This window comes from Hemiscyllium ocellatum, chromosome 14, assembly GCF_020745735.1.
Source record: "Hemiscyllium ocellatum isolate sHemOce1 chromosome 14, sHemOce1.pat.X.cur, whole genome shotgun sequence".
In the NCBI taxonomy this organism is placed as follows: domain Eukaryota; kingdom Metazoa; phylum Chordata; class Chondrichthyes; order Orectolobiformes; family Hemiscylliidae; genus Hemiscyllium; species Hemiscyllium ocellatum.
Genome location: NC_083414.1, coordinates 36435549 through 36459296, shown reverse-complemented (window position 1 = coordinate 36459296; position 23748 = coordinate 36435549). Strand labels below are relative to the sequence as shown.

The window sequence follows — 23748 nt, the reverse complement described above, 5'->3', positions numbered from 1 at the left end:
TAATATATCTGTATTTAAGGGAAAGCTAGTCCAGCATAAGGAGGAGATGGTCCTAAAGGTAGATTTGGAAAAATGATGGCAGGCTTGAGTAGGTCACATCTCTGGACTAGTCTGGTCAAATAGCCTTTTTTTTAATGCAGTATATCTTACGCAGTCCTATGCAATGTAAACTATTTAAAAATACAAATCTCAGTGGAGTTAAATATTTTAAAATGACTTAAAATTCACAATACAACATCTGAAAATGACTGCCTAAGATTCTGCATATATTTTTACGTGTTAGTCTCTTAGGAGAGCAAGGAATTTTTTAAATTACATATTATCATATTTTCAGCAAAGCTCCTCAGTTTATTATTGTCGAAACGTGTGGCACTGGAAAAGCATAGCAGGTCAGGCAGCATCTGAGGAGCTGGAACATCGATGTTTCAGGCATAAACCCTTCATTAGGTATGTTGGGGGGGGGGGTTGTGGGGAAGTTGGCGGCTGAGAGATAAATAGGATGGTGGGGGTGGGTCTGGGGGAAGACAGCTGGGAAGCATTCCATGAGTTCACCTTCCATTCCCAACACCCTCCCTTGCTGCCGTAAGAGGTGTAAAATTTGTGCCCACATCTCCACCCTGACCTCCATCCATGACCTGAAAGGATCCTTCCACGTCCAGCACAGATTTTTCTGCATATACAATGACCTCATCTACTGTGTCCATCGCTCTCAATGTGGTCTCCTCTATGTTAGGGAGACAGAATGCCAACTCTCAGAACGTTTCAGGGAATTTTTCTGGGACACACGCATCAAACAATCCCACCATCCTGTAGCCAACCACTTCAACTCCCCCTCACACTCTGCCAAGGAATACAAGTCCTGGCCCTCCTCCACCACCAAATCCAAGCACCCGACGCCTGGAGGAAGAATACCTCATCTTCCATCTTAGGACCCTCTAACCACATGACATCAAGGTCAATTTCACCAATTTCCTTATCTCCCCTACCCCCACCTCATCCCAGATCCAACCCACCAACTCGGCACCCCCACCCTTGAACTGTCTTACCTTCCCATTTTTCTTCCCACCTATATGCTCCACCCTCCCCTCTGACTAATCACTAGCATCCCACACCTTCATCTACCTATTGTCTTCGCAGCTACATTGCCCCACGCCCAGCTCGACTCCCACCCTCCTATTTACCTCTCAGCCCCCTTCCCCTCACCCCACCTTCCTGATGAAGGGCTTATGCCCAAAACTTTGATTCTCCTCCTCCTCGAATACTGCCTGACCTGCTTTCCTTTACAGCACCACATTTTTTGACTCTGATCACTAGCATCTGCAGTCCTCACTTTCTGCTCAGTTAATTATGCTAAGTCTTTGCTTCAAACCTGTCTCTGCAAATAAATGTAGACAATTCCAATCATAATTCAGAGCTAAGAAATACAAGAATGTATAAAATTCATCCTCATTGTTACATTCAAAATTACAGATTCTAGCAAGGGCTTGTAAAATCCAGTCATTGGTCAAAAAAACTTGTTGATTATTGATTTGCAATTTGCTGCTCAACAGCACCACACATCAAGAAAGCATCAGAGCATCAGAGATCAATGCTGAGTCACTGCCCAGCAGAAAATCATCAAATATAAAATTTGAGCACCAAAACAAGACAAAATTTCAAAGTACTTTAATACATAGACAGAAAACAAGTGCAGGGATAAAATTCATTGATGCAGTACCTCACTACTAGAATGTTATATTTATCACAGAACAACAATAAAATATAGAACAAAAGAAAGGTATTTGTTCCTTCAAGCCCACCAAAAAAAGGTGAAGCCAGCATAGAAATGATTGGTCAGTTGTGAACTTCAAGTCACCATATAGTTAATGCAAAGCTTAAGCATTATTTAATCAGGATTAACTGAGATTGTGACAGCGCAGCAAGATACAGCTTCGGTTGAACAACCTCTGTGGCCCCAAAGCAATAATTTTACAGACCCCATAGCCTCAAAAAGGTCTTTCAAAGGTTTATGTTCTGACATTTTATATTTCTGCTTTAACCTCGCTTGTAAGTTCCAATTTTTATTTCAATAACTGCACAGTGATTTATATTCTCTGGTTTTTTTCTACTTTCTGCTTTACTACTGATGAGAATTATTCAATTTTATTTGCTGATTAAGTTGCCTGCTGACTACCTTATTGCTGCACCCCACATGCACTATAGAAGGCAACAAATTCAAAGTGACAATAAAGGGCATCTGTGCTTTTGAATCCATTGCAAGTTTTCTGGGAAGCTTTCTGAAGATCGGTGGTCAGCACTATTCCTACACTATTAACTGTACATTTTTGGCCTTTTGATGTTCCTCATTTTATACATAGTATAAATTGTTGGTGAATTAGAGAACTAAGTACTAATAAAGCATGGCAAATAATATAATAGGGAAAAAGGATTCTGGGTAATCCAAGATAGAGGACAAGGAAAAATATCTGGCTGTAACAGGCTGCTCCTTTTTTGAGGTAGTTTATGTGTTGAAAGTGATTTCCTCAAATTACAGAAGCAGCAATTACTGTTTTATGTGCAGTTGCATTGTTTTGGAATTTTTGGAGCAAAAAAAGCCAAACAACAATGAAATTCACAACTAATCTTGGAGGATTGTTGAGAGACGCCACAGTATAGAAACAGATAAGTGAATATTTTTAGGTGTGGCCTTAGAGTAAGTCTGCAGTAGTGAATAGAGTGGGTTCTTCCTTGATTATAAGTTTTATTGAGATGTGTCTCTTGATTAAACTTAAAAATATAAACCGTAAGTACTAATTTAGCCTGGAGTCGTGTTTTGTAGAGGAATAAGACAGTACTATTTTCTCAGTCTGTAGATTGAAAGAAGCAAAAATGGCCTTTAGTAGAGTGATATGATCTTCCTGTCGGATGTGGGAGTTCAGGGAGAGCTTTTGTGTTACTGAGGATTATATCTGCAATAAATGCCGTTGGTTGCGAATTCTATCAGATTGAATGAATCGGTTGGAGAGACAGATAAAGGCAATGAGGAATTTATAAGCGCAAAGGGTGTGATGGATGGCAGTTATAGGAAGGGAGAAAAGTTGCAGGTACAATCACATAGATAGGTTAACTCCAGGAAAGGTTGGAGAGGTAGGCAGGTAGTGCAGGAGTCTTCTGTGGCTATCCCCATTTCAAACAAAAATACCGTTTTGGAAAATGTAGGCATGATGGATTCTCAGAGGAATATAGCATGAACAGCCAAGTGTCTGGTATCAAGACTAGCTCTAATGCAATGAGGGGAACATCAGGTTCCAAGAGATCAATTGTGTTAGGGGACTCTCTAGTCCGAGGCACAGATGTTTCTGTGGCTAGCAACGAAAAATCAGAATGGTGTGCTGCCTCCCTGGTGCCAAGATCAATGATGTCTCAGAGAAGGTGCAAAATGTTCTCAAGGGGGAGAGGGACCATCAGGAGTCATTGTACACATTGGAACCAATGACAAAGGAAGGGAAAAGGATGAGATTCTGAATGGAGAATATAAAGAGTTAGGCAGGCATTTTAAAAAAAAATCCTCGAGAGTAGTAATATCTGGATTACTGCCGTTGCGACAAGCTAGTGAGGACAGGAGTAGGACGATGGAGCAGATGAATGCATCTGCTAAGGAGCTGGTGTATGGGAGAAAGATTTACATTTTTGAATCATTGGAATCTCTTCAGGGGTAGAAGTGAACTGTACAAGAAGGATGGATTGGACCTGAATTGGAAGGGGACTAATATACTGTTTAAAATCTGATTGAAGATTTGTAGCTCGGGTATCCGTTGTTGTGGTTCTGCTCGCTGAGCTGGAAGTTTTTGCTGCAAACGTTTCGTTCCCTGGCTAGGGAACATCATCAGTGCTGTTGGAGCCTCGTGTGAAGCGCTGCTTTGATGTTTCTTCCGGTATTTATATTGGTTTGTTCTTGCCGCTTCCGGGTGTCAGTTTCAGCTGCAGTGATTTGTATATGGTGTCCAGGTCAATGTGTCTGTTGATGGAGTTTGGGGATGAATGCCATGCTTCTAGGAATTCTCTGGCTGTTCTCAGAGAATTCCTAGAAGCATGGCATTCATCCCCAAACTCCATCAACAGACACATTGACCTGGACACCATATACAAATCACTGCAGCTGAAACTGACACCCGGAAGCGGCAAGAACAAACCAATATAAATACCGGAAGAAACATCAAAGCAGCGCTTCACACGAGGCTCCAACAGCACTGATGATGTTCCCTAGCCAGGGAACGAAACGTTTGCAGCAAAAACTTCCAGCTCGGTGAGCAGAACCACAACAACTAATATACTGGTAGGGAGATTTGCTAGAGCTGCTCGGGAGATTTACACTATTAAGGTGGGGGGGGGGGATGGGAATGGGACCCAGGGAGATAGTGAGGAAAGACATCAATGTGAGACTGGTACAGTTGAGAACAGAAGTGAGTCAAACAGTCAGGGACAAGGTAGGACTAATAAGTTAAACTGCATCATTTAAAGGGAACGCAGATGAAATCAGGGCATGGTTAGGAACTTGGGACTGGGATATCATAGCAAATACAGAAACATGGCTCAGGAATGGACAGGACTCACAGCTTAATGTTCCAGGGTACAAATGCTATAGGAAGGACAGAAAGGGAGGCAAGAATGGAGGGGGAGTGGTGTTTTTGATAAGGAATAGCATTACAGCGTGCTGAGGGAGGATATTCCTGGAAATATATCCAGGGAAGTTATTAGAGTTGAACTGTGAAATAAGAAAGGGATGATCACCTTATTGGGATCGTATTATAGACCCCCTAATAGTCAGAGGGAAATTGAGAAACAGATTTGTAAGGAGATCTCAGTTATCTGTAAGAATAATAGGGTGATTATGGTAGGGGATTTTGACTTTCCAAACATTGACTGGGACTGCCATAGTTTTAAGGGTTCAGATGGAGAGGAATTTGTTAAGTGTGTACAAGACAATTTTCTGATTCAATATGTGGATGTGTCTACTAGAGAAGGTGCAAAACCTGACCTACTCTTGGGAAATAAGGCAGGGCAGTAAGTGGGGGAACACTATGGGGCCAGCGACCATAATTCTATTAGTTTTAAAATTGTGATGGAAAAGGATAGACCAGATCTAAAAGTTGAAGTTCTAAAATTGGAGGAAGGCTAATTTTGAAGTTATCAAGCAAGAAATTTCAAAAGCTGATTGGGGGTCAGATGTTTGCAAGTAAAGGAACAGCTGAAAAATGGGAAATCTTCAGAAATGAGATAACAAGAGTCCAGAGAAAGTATATTCCTGTTAGCGTGAAAGGAAAGGTTGTTAGGTGTAGGGAATGCCAGATGAATAGAGAAATTGAGAGTTTGGTTAAGAAAAAGAAGGAAGCATAAGTCAAGTATAAACAGGATAGATGGAGTGAATCCTTAGAAGAGTGTTAAGGCAATAGGAGTATATTTAAGAGGGAAATCAGGATGGCAAAATGGGATCATGTGATAGCTTTGGCAAACAGAGTTAACATGGTGCCACTGTTTAAGAAGGGTGGTAAGGGCAAGCCAGGGAATATCCAGTGAGCCTGATGTCGGTGGTGGGCAAGTTGTTGGAGGGAATTCTGAGGGACAGGATGTACATGTACTTGGAAAGGCAAGGACTAATTAGGGATAGTCAACATGGCTTTGTGTGTGGGAAATCATATCTCACAAACTTGATTGAGTTTTGTGAAGAAGTAACAAAGAGAATTAATGAGGGCAGAGCTACGGACGTGACATATATGGAGTCAAGATTAGAGTGATGCTGGAAAAGCATAGGCAGCATCCAAGGAGCAGGAAAATCGATGTTTCGGGCAGAAGCCTTTCATCAGGAATGAGGCTGGGACCCTCTGGAATGGAGAGATAAATGGGAGGTGGGTGGGGGTGGTGGTGCAGAGGAGGTAGCTAAGAGTGCAATAGGTGGATGGAGGTGGGAATAAAAGTGATTTCCACACAGATAGTGTGGAAGATGCAAGATGCCATCATCATGAATTTTGTATCAGAACACTTTGAAAACAGTGGTAGAATCAGACATAGTCAGTGGATATGGAAAAGGGAGATCAAGCTTGAAAACACACTGGAGTTCTTCAAGGATGTAATGAGTTGATTGGGGGAGCCAATGGATATTGTTTACTTGGACTATCAGAAGGCATTTAACAAAGTCCCAAATAAAAGATTAATGTGTAAAATTAAATTGCATGGGATTGAGGTAGTGTATTGATATGGATAGAAATTTTGTTAGCAAACAGAAAATGGCTCTTTTTCTGACTTGCAGGCAGTTAATTGTGGGATATACAGGGATTGATACTTAGGACCCCAGCTATTCATAATATTTAATGATTTAAAAGAGGTAACTAAATATATCTCAAAATTTGTAATTAACACGAAGTTGGGTGAAAAGGGTAAGCTACAAGGGGAATGCAGAAATGTTAGTGTGATTTGGACTGGCTCAGTAGTGGGCAAATGCATGGCAGATTCAATATAATATGAATAAATGTGAGGTTATCCACTTTGGCAGCAAAAATCGGAAGGCAGATTATTTTTTGAGTGGTAAAAATTTGAGAGAGAGAATGTTCAATGAGACCTGGCTGTCCTCGTGCATTGGTCATTGAAAGTAAATGTGCAGGTGCAGAAGCCAGTAAAGAAAGCAAACTGCATGTTGGCCTTCATAACAAGAGGATGTGAGTTCAAGAACAAGGATATGTTTCTGCAATTGTACAGGGCATTGGTGAGTCCACACTTGAGTATTTTGTGCAGTTTTGGTCTTCTTTATCTCAGGAAGGATGTGCTGGATATAGTGGAGCAGTGAAGGCTTATCAAATTGATTCTTGAGATGGCAGGACTGATGTATGAGGAGACAGGTTAGATGCAGAAAGGATGTTCCCAATGGTGGGGGAGTCTAGAACCAGGCTTCATAGTGTAATGATAATGAATAAATCTTTTAGAATTGAGATGAGGAGAAACTTCTTCACCAGAGAATGGTGAGCCTGTGGAATTCATTACAATAGAAAATGATGGAGGTTAAAACGTTATGTATTTACATGGAAGTAGATATTGCTCTTGTTGCTAAAGGGATCATCAAGGTGTGTGGCGGGGGTGGAGGAGGAGGAGGAAGACCGAGGGCAGGACTACATTATTGAGGTCATTGATCAGCCATGATCATATTGAGTGGGGGGAGCAGACTCAAAAGCTTGAATGACTTACTCCTGATCCTATCTTCTATGTTTTAATGTATTTGATTGCAGACAGTAAAAGCAAGAGGGTTTTCTGGTCAGCCATCCTGCAGAAGGCAACATCACATAATTGCTGTACATTTCTATAAGGCAGACCAATCCAATGGAAGTCCATGGCCAAATCTCCCCAGCGATTTGACAGAAATGGTGAAAAACATTTTTTTGACTCTATGACAACAACATTTATGGCCTATTTGTGTCACTTCATCAAAATCTACCAAAGATAAAAAAAATTAGATTAGCTTTTAATTTGCTTTCAACTGTGAATAAACTTGTTTCTGCCACTGATTTGTTGTCAGGAGATCTGCTATCATGGTGTGCCACTTAACATGTTTATATTATCCTCTCATGCTCATCTACAACCAGTCTGTGACAGCCAAATCTAACTAAGTCTAAGTCAATCCCTCTTCAGGCTGTCCTCAATCTACCAGAGAGCCCAATAGCTTTTCAGCTTTAATCTTATGGTCAAAATACATATATTTCATTTTCTGGATGTCATTTTAGAGGTTGGTCTTGCAATTTCAAGTACTTTTTCTTTTGTCTTATGGTGTGTTTGTGTAAGTTTTAACATTTATTTTAGCATCTACATTTGAAGGGTGAACTTGCCTTCCACGGATATTTATTGTCCAGGTTTCTGAGCCTTATGGAAATGTGGATAGAATGAAGCATTATCCCAGGTTTCTTTTCTTTATTATAAGCCTGAGTTTTCCTGTTGTTAATATTATTCATTTCATGAAATCTCTTCTGGTTACTTCTATCCTTCTCCTAACTTCTGCATGACATCTACCATCTTCTGTTATAATTTGTCCAAAATAGACAAATGTCTTGTTCCAGTGGGTCACAATCTACTTCAATCATTACTGCTTTCTGCTAATATATCCCTTTTAATTACTATTGTTTTGGTGCTTTAATATTCATACTCAAATCTATATTCTAAATGTTGAGGTTTCCCTTGAAGTATTATCATTTGTAAAACTTACTCAGGTTCTGCAGTGTACCACAACTTCGTCATCAGTATGCCACTAATTTGTTAAATGCATACTTCCAATTTTTACCCTAAAAGTAAATCTAATCTCTGAATATTTGCTGTGTATGTATATTGACTAAATTCAGTGACAGTTCACAGCCTTTTATATTCCTTTTTTCATGTTAAGTAATAATATAGCAATTTTAGAAAAGGGCTGGTGCATGAATAAACTCAAAAATCCATAACTTCTATCCTAGTTGTGCCACTGTATCATTTACTGTGCAAAAATGGCTTGTATGGTGACTAAGTGTTAGGAGTCCTGCACTTCTACAGGCTGAGAGATTTGGCTTACCAACAATCTCCAAAACAGGGCCCAAGCTATTTTTCATTGTGCAAGGTTGAGATACTGTGCATCAAAACCTACCTGTAGGTATATTGGTACTTCTTGTAATTTCCAGGTGAGTACAAGACGTTAAGGGATATTTTTATTATTGAAAGATTGTGTCCCCTTTACAATGTTAGCACATCTCTAGTTGCCCTTCTGACGTACTGTTGACGTTGAACCAATTTCTTATATCGTTGCACACCATGTGCTGAAGGTGACCTATAGCGCTATTTGGCAGAGTGTTTCTGGACTTTGCTTAGCAATGTTGAAGGAGAGATGGTATAATTCCACTTCATGTTGATGTGTGACTTCATATCAGACCTCCACCATCTTTAATATTCTACTTATTGCCCCAGACATTCTCTGTTCGAGGTAATCTGTTTGTAAAACTTGAAGTTTTAGTTTCACTTTAATTCTCAGAACAAAGTAAAGTGGAAGACTATGTTAAGACAGCCAATCTAAGTGTTTACTAGCCTGGATTAGTTACAAAACCCATCCCAAAAAGAAGAACAAATGTTGCCACAAATTTTTCACAAGTTACAAGACAGTATTTACAATCATTGGTATTTATTTTAAATAATATTCAATGGCTGATATGTTTGTAATAATCAGTTTTCAACTTACTTGAATTTTCAATCATTTCCACAGAACATTAATTTACAAATACTCACATGCCCAAATAACTTTTCCAAGTTATTTTTCAGTTTCAATGATAAATTCATACACTTTGATCTCTATTCTCTGGCAACATGATCTTCACTTCCCCCTTCATTATAACTTTCTTAGTTTCTTTGACAATACATGAAACAGCAATCCAAGCTATTGACCTCCTTATTTTAATAACATCTGCAATTGCTGAGGCCTGCTCACCTATGTACAAGGGTGCTAAAAACCGGAGTTCCTGGGATAGAAGAACACATCCGGGTACCTTGGTTCCCAAAACGGCAGACATTAATCCACAAACCAATACACCATGCACAACTAGCTTTCCAAACTTGTTGTCTTTGGCAAAATCTTCATTAAGATGTAATGGGTTAGTATCACCAGTTAACTCTGAAAAGGTGAATACATCACTCTGTGAAAAAGCTTTAGTAAGTTCAGCTCTTTCGCCAACCTGAAGATGCACAGTCCGAAGAAAAGCATTTTGTGGTATCAACATGCTGCTTGTGTGCCAGTGACCCATCTTTAATGGGCTCTGAAAGATACGAAGTATAACTCTTTGAGTACAAAATAGCATTTTTTAGAGCGGTCACTTTAAACACCTGTTAATTGTCAATGACCTCAGTTTAACACCAATTCTCTACTGTTGCCCGATAGTGCAAGAAGAAATGGCGAGACCTATACAATAAAGAGATAAAAATGCAATTAATTACCAATTAAAAACAACAATCAGGTTGTTTTAAATTCTTTTTAACTACATTTGGAGATTTAAAATATAAAGATTAGTTTCCTTTCTCCCATCAGGAGATATTACATTTTGATGGGTTTTTCCACAACTACAGAATTGGAGAAAGAAATATAAAATCAATATCCAATACATCGTTCTTCCAGATCTGCTCCAGTGATCATTCCAACCAAATAAACATCCCAACAAAATGCCTTGTCCTGCTGAATTCAGACATCACAGTTGGTCTTGTTCTCAGTGAATTTCAAGATTCTACTAGAATTTGGGCTGTTACAGTTTTCCTCAACCTTGAAACCAGTTTATACTCTATAGTACAATGGTCTAAATGATTAATAGGAAAATAGACATTATTGTTATAAGTGTAACACAGCTATATGTAGGAGATAGGCAGAGTAGAAGGGAGATAAAGAGACAAGGGAATACAGGCAATAATCACAAAGAGATAATATAAATATGGATGAATTGAAATTAATTTCAAGTGAAATAATCTGAAGATTCAACATGTTGGAAAATGAAAGAATAGTAATAAATGAAAAAGAGAAAGAGACAAACAGCAGGTGGAAATGAAAAGTACAACTCCAAGGAACAAAAATAACACTTCACTTTAAATTATTGCTAAAATAAATAAAAATTTGAATTAAATTAAAGAATGGATACTTTAGTGATTTGGATTCATAGTGATTTGCAACATTGTAAAAGCCAGGTTTATGTTTTCTTTGATAAAAATAACTATTAATATAACCGCTAGGTAACAGCTGAAGAACAGCAGTTTTCTATTTTGTTTTGTGGTTAAAGAATAACTTAAAGATTATTTTTTCTATAATAAACAAATACAATACCTGCATCACTCTGAAAGCACACTTCTGATTTTGATAAGATCCCAGCAGGGTCAGTGCACTCCACAGCTTCACAAGGCCACTGTAAACATATATACTTTTAATAAAACTTGCAAGAGTTAGACATTGACATTTGTTTTAGTGTTCTTCGTTCAAACATTTAAAATTCGCATAGTGACTTTAAACTAATATTCCAAAATACTTAACCGATAAAGCAATATAAAATGCAACCTAAAGAGAGATTGAGCAACAATTTAAACTCTTTTTCTAAAAATAATGCTTAAGTCTTCAGGGAGGGCTTGGAGGTGCGAAGTGTGAGGTTTAACAGGAGAATCGACAGCACAGGGCTCAAATGATGAAAGAATGTGGTGCAGAAAATAAAAAGTGGGCTATACTAGAAGAGTCAAAGGAACAGAGTTTGAAGTAGAATGGGTGAAGGATATTACTGAGAAGGTCAAGTTGTAAAAATAATTTAAACAAAGATAATTTTATATCTGAGGTATTTAGTGACCTTGAACCAGTAAGGTCATTGAGGACATGGAAGATGTATGAGCAATGCAGACAGAGTTCACACCACATGTTCAAGTTGATGTACAGGAAGCACTACTTTGAGGTACATGTGTGGTGACAGCTTACCACCACCTTCTCAAAGGCAATTAAGATATAGGCATAAATGTTTGCATTGTCATCACAGCCCAAGAAAGCATTTTAGAAAAAGTATTCCAGTTACAGATGGGTTGAAGCTGGGGCAAAGGCAGAACAAATTACAAATTTAAACCTGATGGGTTATGTGATGAAAGGATCAGGAAACAAAGCTCAGCTTGGCAAAATTGCAAACAATAGGGCTCACAATACAGAGTTGAAGGCTAAAAACAATGGTTTCAGTCTTTCCTAATATTTAGCTGTAGATAAACCCAAAGAGAAAACAGGATACCTGTCAAGCACAAAGGAGGAGAGAACACATGAGAGATATGGTGGAAATGTAGTCCTAAATGTAGCCCCCCTGGAAACTAATGTGTGCTTACAATTGTTGTGGTTCTGTTCGCCGAGCTGGAAGTTTTTGCTGCAAACGTTTCATTCCCTGGCTAGGGAACATCATCAGTGCTACTGGAGCCTCCTGTGAAGCGCTGCTTTGATGTTTCTTCCGGTATTTATTCCGGTATTCCGGCAGCGCTTCACAGGAGGCTCCAATAGCACTGATGATGTTCCCTAGCCAGGGAACGAAACGTTTGCAGCAAAAACTTCCAGCTCGGCGAACAGAACCACAACAACGGATACCCGAGCTACAAATCTTCAACCAGACTGTGCTTACAATTATATTGATAAGGGGCAGCTTGTTAATCGTGAACAAATTGTGACCAAAAATGCATTTTTTCAATAACCTGAGCAGGATAAATTAGGTAACTGTGGAACCAAGTGAGGTCATTCAATTGAGCTGGATAACAGAGGAACTTCATTGACGAATCTGCCAACATTAGGAAAAAGATTGTGAAAGGATAATAAAATGCAATACATATGTGTAAGTTTTGCCATTGATCAGGATTGTTTCAGTTATCTGGCAAAGATGGTTAGCTGGACAGAGATCAAAATAAACTGTTACAGAAAAATTGAGCATAGATTTGGGAAGGACCACTATGTTCAAACACTTGAGACTAAAGGGAGAGTGGAGATGTAATTGCAGTTTGCAAAGACAGAAGGGTGAAAGTTGCCTTCGTCTGGAGGGCATGGCAATTTTGAAAGAATGAAGGAAAAGATCTAAGGAGACAATATTTTTTTTAAATGCCATTGAGCATTTTTGGCAAGGAAAGGAAATTTAATGTAGTCACTTAGTAGTAATGGACTAATGAAAGTAGGACCTGGGTCTTACAAAAAAGCTGATCTCAGAGGGCACAAGGGAAGATGATAGGAGAGAAATGGCAGAAGTAGTTAAATTCATAGGTAAAACAAGGGAGCTTGAGATTCAGTGTTAAAAATGACAACACCAGCTTATAGTCCAACAAGTTTATTCGCAAGTACTAGCTTTTGGAGCGCTGCTCCTTCATTAGGTAGCTGTGGAGCAGGTTCATAAAATACAGAACTTATAGCAAAAGATTACAGTGTCATGCAACCAAAATGATATATTGAACAAATGTAGATTGCTGTTTAGTCTTTCGGCGTAGCAGCACTAGGGTCCCAGGTTGAATTCCAGCCTTGGGTGAGTATCTGTGTGGAGTGTGCACATTCGCCTTGTGTCTGCGTGGGTTTCCTCCCACAGTTCAAAGACGTGCAGGTCAGGTGAATTGGCCATGTTAAATTGTCCATAGTGTTAGGTGCATTAGTCAGAGAGAAATGGGTCACTCTTCGGAGGGGAGGTGTGGACTTGTTGGGCCATATGGCCTGTTTCCACAATGTAGGGAATCTAACCTTTTAGAATGGGTTGCAGGTTTCACCAGAAGTTTAGAGGAGGGACAGAGTGTGTGAGAGAGAGAGCGAGTGCGAGCGAGAGAGAGAAAGAAAGAGAGAGAGATGTTTGATATATTAGGAATGAATAGCAAGCTCTTGTTCCCTTCCATAATGATTGCAAAGAAAAGTCTGGTTCTGGCAGAAGACAGTACTTGACCTAGTCATGCACCATAAACCAGTTTTCCACCTGGAACTTTTTCATTTTTGAGTTCAATAAGGCTTTTTTCAAATAAAAATGTACTACAATGATTTTTTAAGTTATATTTATCATAATAAAGTACCTTTAGATCATCACTATGCACACCCACCTGCTTCTTACTCTCAATGTAGCTGTCAATGTTGTTTCTTCATATCTCAATACATCAACAGGTAAGGCAGCTCCAAACTGCAAAATAAATATTTTAAGAACATTAATCTTTAGAATGACAGGCATGAATTTCTAAAGCATACTGAAATAAATACATTTTCCAAAGGAAACTGAGTATGGATATATACTCTTGTTAAACTCTACACAGTTTGTGAATTATTTGTGATACAGAGATTGGAATAAATAATCATCTGTATGGATGATACAACAATGTTTAATCACACACCTACTGGCATCTAGAACACCACTACAAATCCTGAAATTCCCTACCCAACAGCATTTCTGGGGTAGCTACACCAAATTGAACCACTGTGGTTCGAGGCGGCACTACCACCTTCTCATTGGCAACTCGGGATGAACAAAAAAATGCTCAACCCCGAGCAGCACGGTGGCTCTGTGGTTAGCACTATTGCCTCACAGCACCAGGGTCCCAGGTTTGATTCTAGCCTCGGGCGACTGCCTGTGTGGAGTTTGCACAGTGTCTGCGTGGGTTTCCTCCCACAGTCCAAAGATGCGCAGGTCAGGTGAATTGGCCACGCTAAATTGCTCGTAGTGTTAGGTGCATTAGTCAGAGGGAAATGGGACTGGGTAGGTTACTCTTCGGAGGGGCGGTGTAGACTTGTTGGGCCGAAGGACCTATTTCTACACAATAGGGAGTCTAATCTAATCTGACAACGATATCCTATGAATGAATTAAAGGAAAAGTGCAATCGCACCTGTGGTGTACAGGACAATATCAAATGTGGATTGGGTGTTTTCCTACTGGGAAGTGGGCAACTTAAATTTGAGGGCTCCAAACTGCCTGCAGATATTGAAAGGGTCACTTGTCTAAAACAAGTCTAAACATTTTCATTAGCAAACCATACCAATCTTGACCTTAAGATAGAGGGAAGGTCATTGAGAAAGCAACTAATGATATTTGGAGAATTGAGAGAGGAAAGAAAGATAGACAACAATAAAGTACCCAGTGATTCTGGAATACAGACAAGAAACAAATAGTAAAACTAAACTACAAAACAAAATCTGGAACAGAAGTGTGTTTGTGAGGACACAAGGCTGAAGATGATCAATGAGATAGGATGAGATGAAGTCATTCAGAGATTTGAAAATGGAGATAAGATGCAGAAAGGAATTTGTTGCAGCTGGGAAGGGTGATGTTGATGGAAACAAAACCAAATGCAGACGAGGATACAGGTCATGGTTAGGGAACATTTAAGATATGAAGATTTGAGATGAAAGCAAGTTGCTTAGTGATTCAAAGTCGATGAGGTAACAAAAAGCTGTGGTCACAGTCACAGACTGCTGGCTCTGACTTTGATCTGCAGTTTTTGTTGCAATAAAAATAATTTTTGCTGCACATAGTTCAGGTAGCTACTGGCAGGCATTCTGAAATATTAGAGGATCTGCAGCTGGCTGTTCAAGATATTATTGCTGAACTATACTATTACAGAATTGCTGGACTACTTTATAGGAATAGAAAAACTGGATCCAAAGAGAAGCAGATTTTTTCTTGATAACAGAACTTTGCCAAATAGGGTATTTGGGGCTGAAAGTCAATAGCAATATCCAGATTTAGGTTGGGGGTGGAGAAGGGAGGATCAAAGCAAACTTATATCAACTGCTGACGATGAATGCTGCAACGTCGTGGTAGAGTATAGAAAAGCCAAGGAATGTCAGTACCAAGGATGCTAACTAACTCCCAGGGAGCAGAAAAGAAGACAACTTTATGAATGCTACAGTCATAGTTCAAAATGAGCAATTCTTTCCTCCCTCTGAAGATTTGTTTTGTTCAAAAATGGCAACAATGACATAAAACTTGGTATTTGTTCTTTCAGTTTTCAACTGGCAGAATTACTAAGTCAGCCACGAACCTCTATCAGGAAAAGAGCAAATGATTTGTACAGTTTATCATTAATTTCCTGCAGGTTAGGACTGGTGACAGTACAGTTATGGTTATGCACTGGATCAGAGTTGAGTGTAGTGTGCTGGAAAAGCACAGCAGGTCAGGCAGCATCTGAACAGCAGGAGTATCGACATTTCAGGCATAAGTCCTTCATCAGTCCTCACTTTCTCCTATACACTGGATCAGTCTGGTTTACTCATGATCCTCAGGGAAAGAAGTCCGGCCTATGAGTTTCAACGTGGTTGACTGTTACCTGCCCTGAGATGGCATAGCAAACCATTCAGTTAAGGGATACAGAGGGCTGTGCAATAAATGCTGGTCTTGCCAACAATACCCACAGCCCAATAAATCCTGACCTGTGGTTCACAAAGGAGTGTGCTGACACATAAATGGTATGAATAAATTAAGGAATATGTATGAAGGAGAGTAATAAAGGTTGTTAGAGTGGAACTTATATCATATTTTCCAACCCTAAGGGGGAATTACAAGCTAGAGCTTATAAGAGGAATCAGAGTGAAGATGTTAAGGAAGGTCCCAATTACAATATCTCAACAGAAAAGTGGAAACTTTTGCCTCCAGGAACAACTTACTTTAGCAACGCTTGGAGACATGAACAATTACATAGTGACTCTAAACTAATAAGATTTTATGAAAAATACATCCAAATCTCGGGAGCATTTTTTTATAAGGAGAGTCATTACCCTACTTAATCTGCTTGTAAAGAATTGTCATTTAAAGAATAAGACAGCAATCAATGATTGTTTCCTGTCATTGAGTTAGTCTTACAATAAAAGTTGAACCATAGCTGCTATCAATTAGTTCTGTGAAGGTAACTCACTACTTAAATGTAGTCAAGACCTGGATACAAGTCCCATCTGTCTTGGATGTGTGTTGTGTGTACACGAATGGGTTGATTAATTTTTATTTAGAAAAAGATCCAACCTCAAACAAAGTACTTCAGCATAGCTTCTGACGTATGGTTCCCTCATGCCAAGCTGAGTTCTGCCGTGCTGTTCGTTTGAACTGAACACAGATCAGCTACATTCATATATTCAGTGATTTTAAAAAATGAATTACATCTAATAATTCTCAAAACATTGGTAAACATTTATTCAACAGTGTCTGGAAGGAGGTCACCTGTCCAGCATTGTCAGGTGGGAGCTAATCCTAATGAATAGAAAGATGAATAAAATTTGAGGAGACAAAAACATTCTGAAGAAATAACATTTTTAAGAAACCAATCATTCTACAATGTAGAACACAACCAAAACCAGAAATTGGTGGGAAATCTCAGCAGGTCCGACAGCATCTATAGAGAAACGTCGAATTTCCTGTTCCTTGGGTGCTGACTAACCTGCTGTGCTTTAACCAGCAACACATTTTCAGCTCTGATCTCCAGCATCTGAAGACCTCACTTTTTACTCGTAGACTCTTCTGGAGTACACGTTACCGGAATATCTACTCTAGACAATTGATCTTTTGATGCAAAAGTTCGGTCATATGTCACAATCACTCAAATTACCACTATCCAGCTCCTGAACTACCACATCCTATTCTTCAGGACCTTCAGCACAATACAAGAACGTCTGGGTTGCAGGGTGCTTCATCTACTTCTATTAACTGCATAGAATCCACAATTTTGTAATTAATTCAAATTAACAATGAGGAACTAATCTTAATCGTTGACTACTGTGTTTGATTATACCTTACCATCACAACATTACTTTATCAAGGCTTTAAATTTTTAACAATCCTTTCATTTACTATACAACAAATATTTTGAGTTAAATTCTGTCCCAGATGGTGTTATACAGTGCAGAACTTTCAGAATTTTCTTCAAACTGTCAGGCTTAGAATGTCAACCCTATTGCATTTAATATATTCAAATACTTAGGAAAAAGGGTAGTACCTTTACAGTAGCAGGACTATGAGAACAGAAGGCAGTTTGGAATTTCATGCTAAAATCTGCGTTGCCAATCATCTGAAGGGATTTCTTTTTGCATGAACCCACATTTCCCAGTATAATTAGCAACTCGTAGTCTGATCAGCTCAGGTGTATGCACCATGCTACAGATTACCATATGATACCTTTTACCAAGTCATTTGCTGAAAATACTTTTAGCTATGATATCTGAGACTATGATGTTCATTCTTATTGCACATCGCCAGTACACTTTACATACTTCACATTTGCCAATAATTCTGTACCCGCCTGGTGTAGTCTTCATCAACTACACCAGCATCTTTGACAAGCAGTGTGAATAGATTTTCCATGTAACTTTAATACAATTTGCTTATTTTCCTCTTTCTTATCACTTGGTTCCATTACTACTCGTCTAACATCATATTTTGTTAAGGGGATATAATAAAGCTTTCACTGGGTAGAATGCAGGTGACTTACCAAAAGAATCAGCCTTTTCAAGCTAATGATGAAGCGCTTTTGCCCGAAACACTGATTTTCCTGCTTCTCGGATGCTGTCTGACCTGCTGTACTTTTCCAGCACCACTCTAATCTAGACTCGGATCTCCAGTATCTGCAGTCCTCACTTTCACTTTTTCAAGCTAATGTCCATTTCCATTCAGTTCTATTTGAGACTTTTTAGTAGAAAGTTTACTCAGAGGATTTTTGTTATTTCATGGGATGCGAATGTTGCTGGCTAGGCCAGCATTTGTTGTTCGTCATTGCCCTCTGGCTTAGTGACATGCTAGGCCATTTCAGAATTCAGAATGAGAGTTAAGAATCAAACAAACTGAGTCAACCACCACATCCAGAGTCACATTTAGGCAAAATAGGTAAAGCTGTCTAGTTTCCTTTCCCATAGATACATTTTTATGGCTTTTGAAGATAGTTTCATGTTTGAGAAATTAGTATTCAATTCAGAACTATTAATTGAATTCAAATTCTACCAACTGCCATGGTAAATTATTCAAAGCTACATCCTCAGGGCATGAGCATGGGCACCTGGAATACTTCCACAGTGACATTACAATACCACCATCTATGCAGAGAAGGGATCCCACATCAGTATTTTAAAAAAGTTTACTCCAGCAATTTTTTGTGGAATTACAATCATCTCTAGTAACCTTGATGCACTGGCACTAGCAAACCTAAAGGTTCCTCCTACTTGGAACAATTTTCAAATCTTTTTGCTCCCTCTCTCAAACCTTCACATCAACCCGAAAGTGTATGGTGTCAGAGTTAGATAAAAGAATGCAAATGAGACCAAATTGCCAAATGGCATAAAGTGGAGGTCATAACATTTCACAAACCCAGGTCAGTCTGTTGGAAACATATCACTGCCCTACACAACACACTAAAAACACCCATACTGCCTTTGTAGTAAGAGATTTAGTAAAGTAGTTCTAGATAATTAATATTTTGCTCGAAATTGCCTTTTCAATTCAAATTTTATGGGACAATGTCTCCCTTTTCCACAATGTGGAGGAGCCGATTTTGGACTGGGGTGGACAAAGTTAAAAATCACACAACACCAGGTTATAGTCCAATAGATTTATTTGGAAGCACTAGCTTTAGGAGCACCATTCCTTCATTAGATAGTTGTGGAGCAGGATCATAAGACAAAATTTATAGCAAAAAGATTACAGTGTCATGCAACTGAAATGATATAATGAACAAGCCTAGATTGTTGTTAAGTCATGTTCTCAAGATGACTTATGGTTGTATATAAAAAAGTGACATCTCACCTCAGACAATACATTAAAAGTGTGAGGTTAGGGTTTGTCTATATCCCATCTTGAGTCAGACTGGTTCTATTTCCAAAGTGGACTCTAGCCTCACATCTTTAATGCATTGTCTGAGGTGAGATGTCACGTTTTTAAATAAAACCTTATGTTAAGTCAAGAATGTGACTTAGAAGTAGTTCTGGGATTTACATATTAACGAACCAAAACCTGCAACCCATTCTAAAAATGAAAGACGCAACAACAATCTAGCTTTATTCAATGTGTCATATCAGTTGCATGGCACTCTAATCTTTTGCTATAAATTCTTTCTTATAGTCCTGCTCCACAACTATCTGAAGAAGGAGCAGCGCTTCGAAAGCTAGTGTTTCCAAATAAACCTGTTGGACTGTATCCTGGTGTTGTGTGATTTTTAACTGAATCCCTTTTCAATAGCGTGTCACTATCTGGACGTTACATTCAGTCTGTATTCCCTTGCGAGACCGATTGAGCCATAAATGATAGTACCAGGGGGTGGAATACCGGATTATTGCACTCATACCTCTCCGTGCAAATCCTTCAGCGCCGAAACGATCAACTGTTTAAAGTGAGCAGCGCTCACCTTGAACGCAGGCCTCGTTTCCCCAAACTCTCTGTTTTAAAAAGAAACGAAACCGGAGTGAGTGCAGTCGAACAGGGGGAACTCAAAGATCGGCGTGGTGCCGAGGAATCGGGAGATATTTCTCACTCACAGGCCGACCTTCAGGTAGTGGTAAAGGCAGCTGTTTCTGGAAACGTGCCGCTCGTAGGCCGCAACTTCCCGCTCCTCCCCCGGACTGTTCATGGCGACGGCCCGCTCCAAACTGACAGGCAGCTCGAGCGGACTGCCAGAGCTCGTCACCCGGCAACGGCCGGCCACCGGAACGTCACTTCCCGTTCTGTCCCCGGGCAACGGCCGGCCACCGGAACGTCACTTCCCGTTCTGTCCCCGGGCAACGGCCGGCCACCGGAACGTCACTTCCCGGTCTGTCTCCCGGCAACCGTCGGTCACCTTCCGTAAAGCGCATGCGCCATCCACCCTGACCGTGGGTATTCCCCAGGCAACTTGCTCTGAAATAAAGGAAGTGAAGAACCTGTTAATTTTTTAGAAACTTGGATTAGTTTAGCGACCGGAATGCACTATAAGGTAGAAGACGGGGATAAAATAAAGAACTGCAGACGCTGGACATCTGAAACTAAAACCGAAATTGCTAATGCTAACGAATAAAATTTAAGATGAGACCAAAATATTCTAAAGAGATAATATTTTAAGAAACCAATCATTCTACCATGAAGACACAAACAGAAATTGCTGCAGAAACTAAGCAGGTCTGGAGAGAGAAGGCAGAGTCAGTGTTTCTTTATTGGACTTGAAAGGTTAATGAGAAATAGGCAGCTAACGTAGAGTGTACCAAACATTTATACCAACGTTTTCCTCGCTACAGTCAGATTTGAAGGACCACAGGATCCGAAACATCAACTCTGTTTTCTCTCCATGGATTAGATTAGTTTCCCACAGTATGAGAACAGGTTCATTTGGCCCAAAAGGTCTACAGCGACCCTCTGTCAGCGAGACTGGTACTCTGCTTGAGAAGGTAGATTCCGGATCAGTGGTGCTGGAAGAGCACAGCAGTTCAGGCAGCATCTGAGGAGCAGAGAAATTGACGTTCATTCCTGATGAAGGGCTCTTGCCCGAAACGTCGATTTCGCTGCTCCTCGGATGCTGCCTGAACTGCTGTGCTCTTCCAGCACCACTGATCCGGAATCTGGTTTCCAGCATCTGCAGTCATTCTTTTTACCTTCTTGAGAAGGTAGAAGTGGAGCATCACCTTTGCATTTGCAATTATAAAAGTTCAGGATGATCACAGTCTCCTGCGCCTCGGATACTACCTGACCTGCTGTGTTTCCTCTGACTAATGCACCTAACACTATAGGCATTTTTAGCATGTTGAAAATGTGTTGCTGGTTTCAGAAACGTCGAATTTCCTGTTCCTTGGATGCTGCCTAACCTGCTGTGCTTTAACCAGCAACACATTTTCAACTGTGATCTCCAGCATCTGCAGACCTCACTTTTTACTCGCATTTTTAGCATGGCCAATTCATCTGACTTGCACATTATTGGACTGTGGGAGGAAACCGGAGCACCCAGAGGAAACCTATGCAGACATTGGCAGAACGTGCAAACTCCACACAGTCACCTGAGGCTGGGATCGAACCCTGGTTCCTGGCACTGTGAAGCTGCTGGTCTCCAGTTTACGCATCCATTCTGCAGCTCCCACTTCCATCTATAAAGACTGTGATCATCTTGAACTTTTACAATTGCAAATGCAAAGGTGATGCTCCACTTCTACCTTCTCAAGCAGAGTACCAGTCACACCCTACTTACAGTCACACCCTGCTGTCAATGACCACTGATCAAATCAGATGACTGTAGTCTAAGGGATATGACCAAAGTGTTCAAATAACTTGCGCCCTCCCAGATGCATCTCAGTGTGTACAGGTCAATCTGCAGTTCAAGGAGGCCAAATCGAACTTCTCGGAGTACACATACTTAATCCACGCATGCTTCTCCTAGGTCACGCTGGTGTCCTGGACATCCCACAGTCACAACTCACTACCATAATAAAGTCAACCGGGAAGGCAATTTATTTGAAATTTTTAACAAAACCTTACAATAACTAAAAATTTGTGAATTTTGACAGATAGATGAGCAAAATATCCACCAACCAATCATTTATCTGTTACTCTTATGACTTTTTTAACAGCAACGTCAGTCCCTGGACTTCAGGTTTTCTTGCAAGTTTAAACAGTGAAACTGCTGATAATCGTTTGTTTGTTTAAACTGTGAAACTCCTATTTCTCTCCTTTTGCTGTTTTGAACTGTGAAACTTGTGCTTTTTATCATTGATTTAAACTTTGAAACTGCTGCATTTCCCTTTGCAGCATCTTTCAGAATAATCCAGATATATTAAGGTGCTGAATATAGCTCTTTTTAAATAATGCACAGCAGATGATCCTTCAAAGACATGATCATGTGCCTATTCAAAGAAACTTTAAAAAACAGAAGATATGTTGCGGGGGTGTGGGTGGTACTAAATCAAGGCCAGCAATATCCTTCCCAAAAAGATAGGGGAATAGTAAAGCATGTGAAATTGGGTCCATCTGGTGTGCCCTCGTGTTTGCAGTAGTAATGTCAAATGTTGCAGATTTCGAAGCTGCTGCGTGACTTTGAAATGTAGATTCTCCGGCTCCTCGAATGCTGCCTGGCCTGCTGTGTTTTTCCAGCACTACATTCGTGACTCAGATCGCCAGCATCTGCAGTCCTCACTTTCTCCTGTACAAATCAATGCCAAGGGTAACATGGAAGTCTAATTTATAGAATGTATCTGGAATTGTTTCTTTGAGCAGTACATTGCAGAACCTACCTGGGAACAGGTTATTCTAGATCTAGTAATGTGTGATGAGCTGGAATTGATTATAGATCTTGTAGTTAAGTATCCTTTGGGGTTAGCAATCACAAAATAGTAGAACATCAAATTCAATTTGAGGAATAGCAACTTAGAACTCAAACTACTGTCCTCAACTTAAATTAGGGCAATTACAGAAGCATTAAGAAAGCATTCTCTAAAGTGTACTGGGAACATAGATAAAGAGGAATGTCAATGGATGAGTAGTGGCAGATATTTAAATAGATATTTCATAACGCTCAGCAAATTCCAATTAAAAAAGGACTTGATGAGAAGGATGAACCACCAGTGGTTAACAAAAGCAGTCAAGCAGTGTATCCGACCAAAACCTAAGTGATGGAAACCCAGAGGATTGGGAATTTTTTTTTAGGATGAGGAGTGGATGACTAAAAAACTATAAAAAGGAGAAATTTCATGATGAAAGTAAATTGGCAAGAAATACAAAAACAAACAGCAAGCGCTCTATGGATATGCAAAAAGTAAGTAAGTAGGTTAAAAGCAAGTATAGGACCATTGGAGAATGTGACTGGGGAATTAATAACAGAAAAATGGTAAATAATTTAAACCAATATTGTGTATTGATCTTCACAGTGAAGGACACTGTAAACATCCCACTGTAAACTCCAGGAGAATTCCAGCAGATTGGTTAATCTCGAATGTGACGTCTCTGTTAAGAAGAAAGATTGAAAGCAGGAAATTATAAGCTAGTTAGACAAACAATTGTTGCTGGGAAAATGCTGGAGTTTCTTATTAAGGAAGAAATAGCAGGACATTTAGAAAATCTGGACACAAACCAAGTCAACATGATTTCTGAAAGGGAAATCATGTTTAACAAATTAACAAAGTTTCTTTGAGGATATAATGAGCAGAGTTCAATATGGGGAATCAGGTAAATGATTTTCAGAAGGCATTCAATAAGGTTATTGCACCAGATTGGAACTCTCAAATTTGGGATAATTGCACAGATTGAGGACTGGCTAACACACTAAAGAGAGAAAGTCAGGAATAATGG

General features: G+C 39.7%; 2 protein-coding genes across 2 annotated transcripts; both read right to left on the bottom strand.

Moving 5' to 3' along the window:
* Nucleotides 1-9189: 9189 nt before the first annotated feature.
* On the bottom strand, nucleotides 9190-9833 carry LOC132822128 (hydroxyacyl-thioester dehydratase type 2, mitochondrial-like). Its single transcript, XM_060835179.1, has one exon. It carries the CDS (start codon nucleotides 9831-9833, stop codon nucleotides 9315-9317), a length of 519 nt encoding a protein of 172 aa, XP_060691162.1. The 3' UTR covers nucleotides 9190-9314.
* Nucleotides 9834-9844: 11 nt separating this feature from the next.
* On the bottom strand, nucleotides 9845-20241 carry rpp14 (ribonuclease P/MRP 14 subunit). Its single transcript, XM_060835180.1, has 5 exons — nucleotides 19983-20241; nucleotides 19793-19883; nucleotides 13588-13664; nucleotides 10841-10919; nucleotides 9845-9934 (listed from the first exon to the last, which is right to left on the bottom strand). Exons 1-5 carry the CDS (start codon nucleotides 20072-20074, stop codon nucleotides 9878-9880), a joined length of 396 nt encoding a protein of 131 aa, XP_060691163.1. The 5' UTR covers nucleotides 20075-20241; the 3' UTR covers nucleotides 9845-9877.
* Nucleotides 20242-23748: the final 3507 nt, after the last annotated feature.

Excerpts from the sequence above, each read along its gene's own strand:
- rpp14 (XM_060835180.1), bottom strand. The coding sequence starts at position 20,074 with ATGAACAGTCCGGGGGAGGAGCGGGAAGTTGCGGCCTACGAGCGGCAC. Across the intron at positions 13,665-19,792 it reads TGAAGGATTTGCACGGAGAG|TTTGGAGCTGCCTTACCTGT; the intron begins GTATGAGTGCAA and ends TTTATTTTGCAG. Across the intron at positions 10,920-13,587 it reads ACATTGAGAGTAAGAAGCAG|TGGCCTTGTGAAGCTGTGGA; the intron begins GTGGGTGTGCAT and ends ATATGTTTACAG.
- LOC132822128 (XM_060835179.1), bottom strand. The coding sequence starts at position 9,833 with ATGCTATTTTGTACTCAAAGAGTTATACTTCGTATCTTTCAGAGCCCA.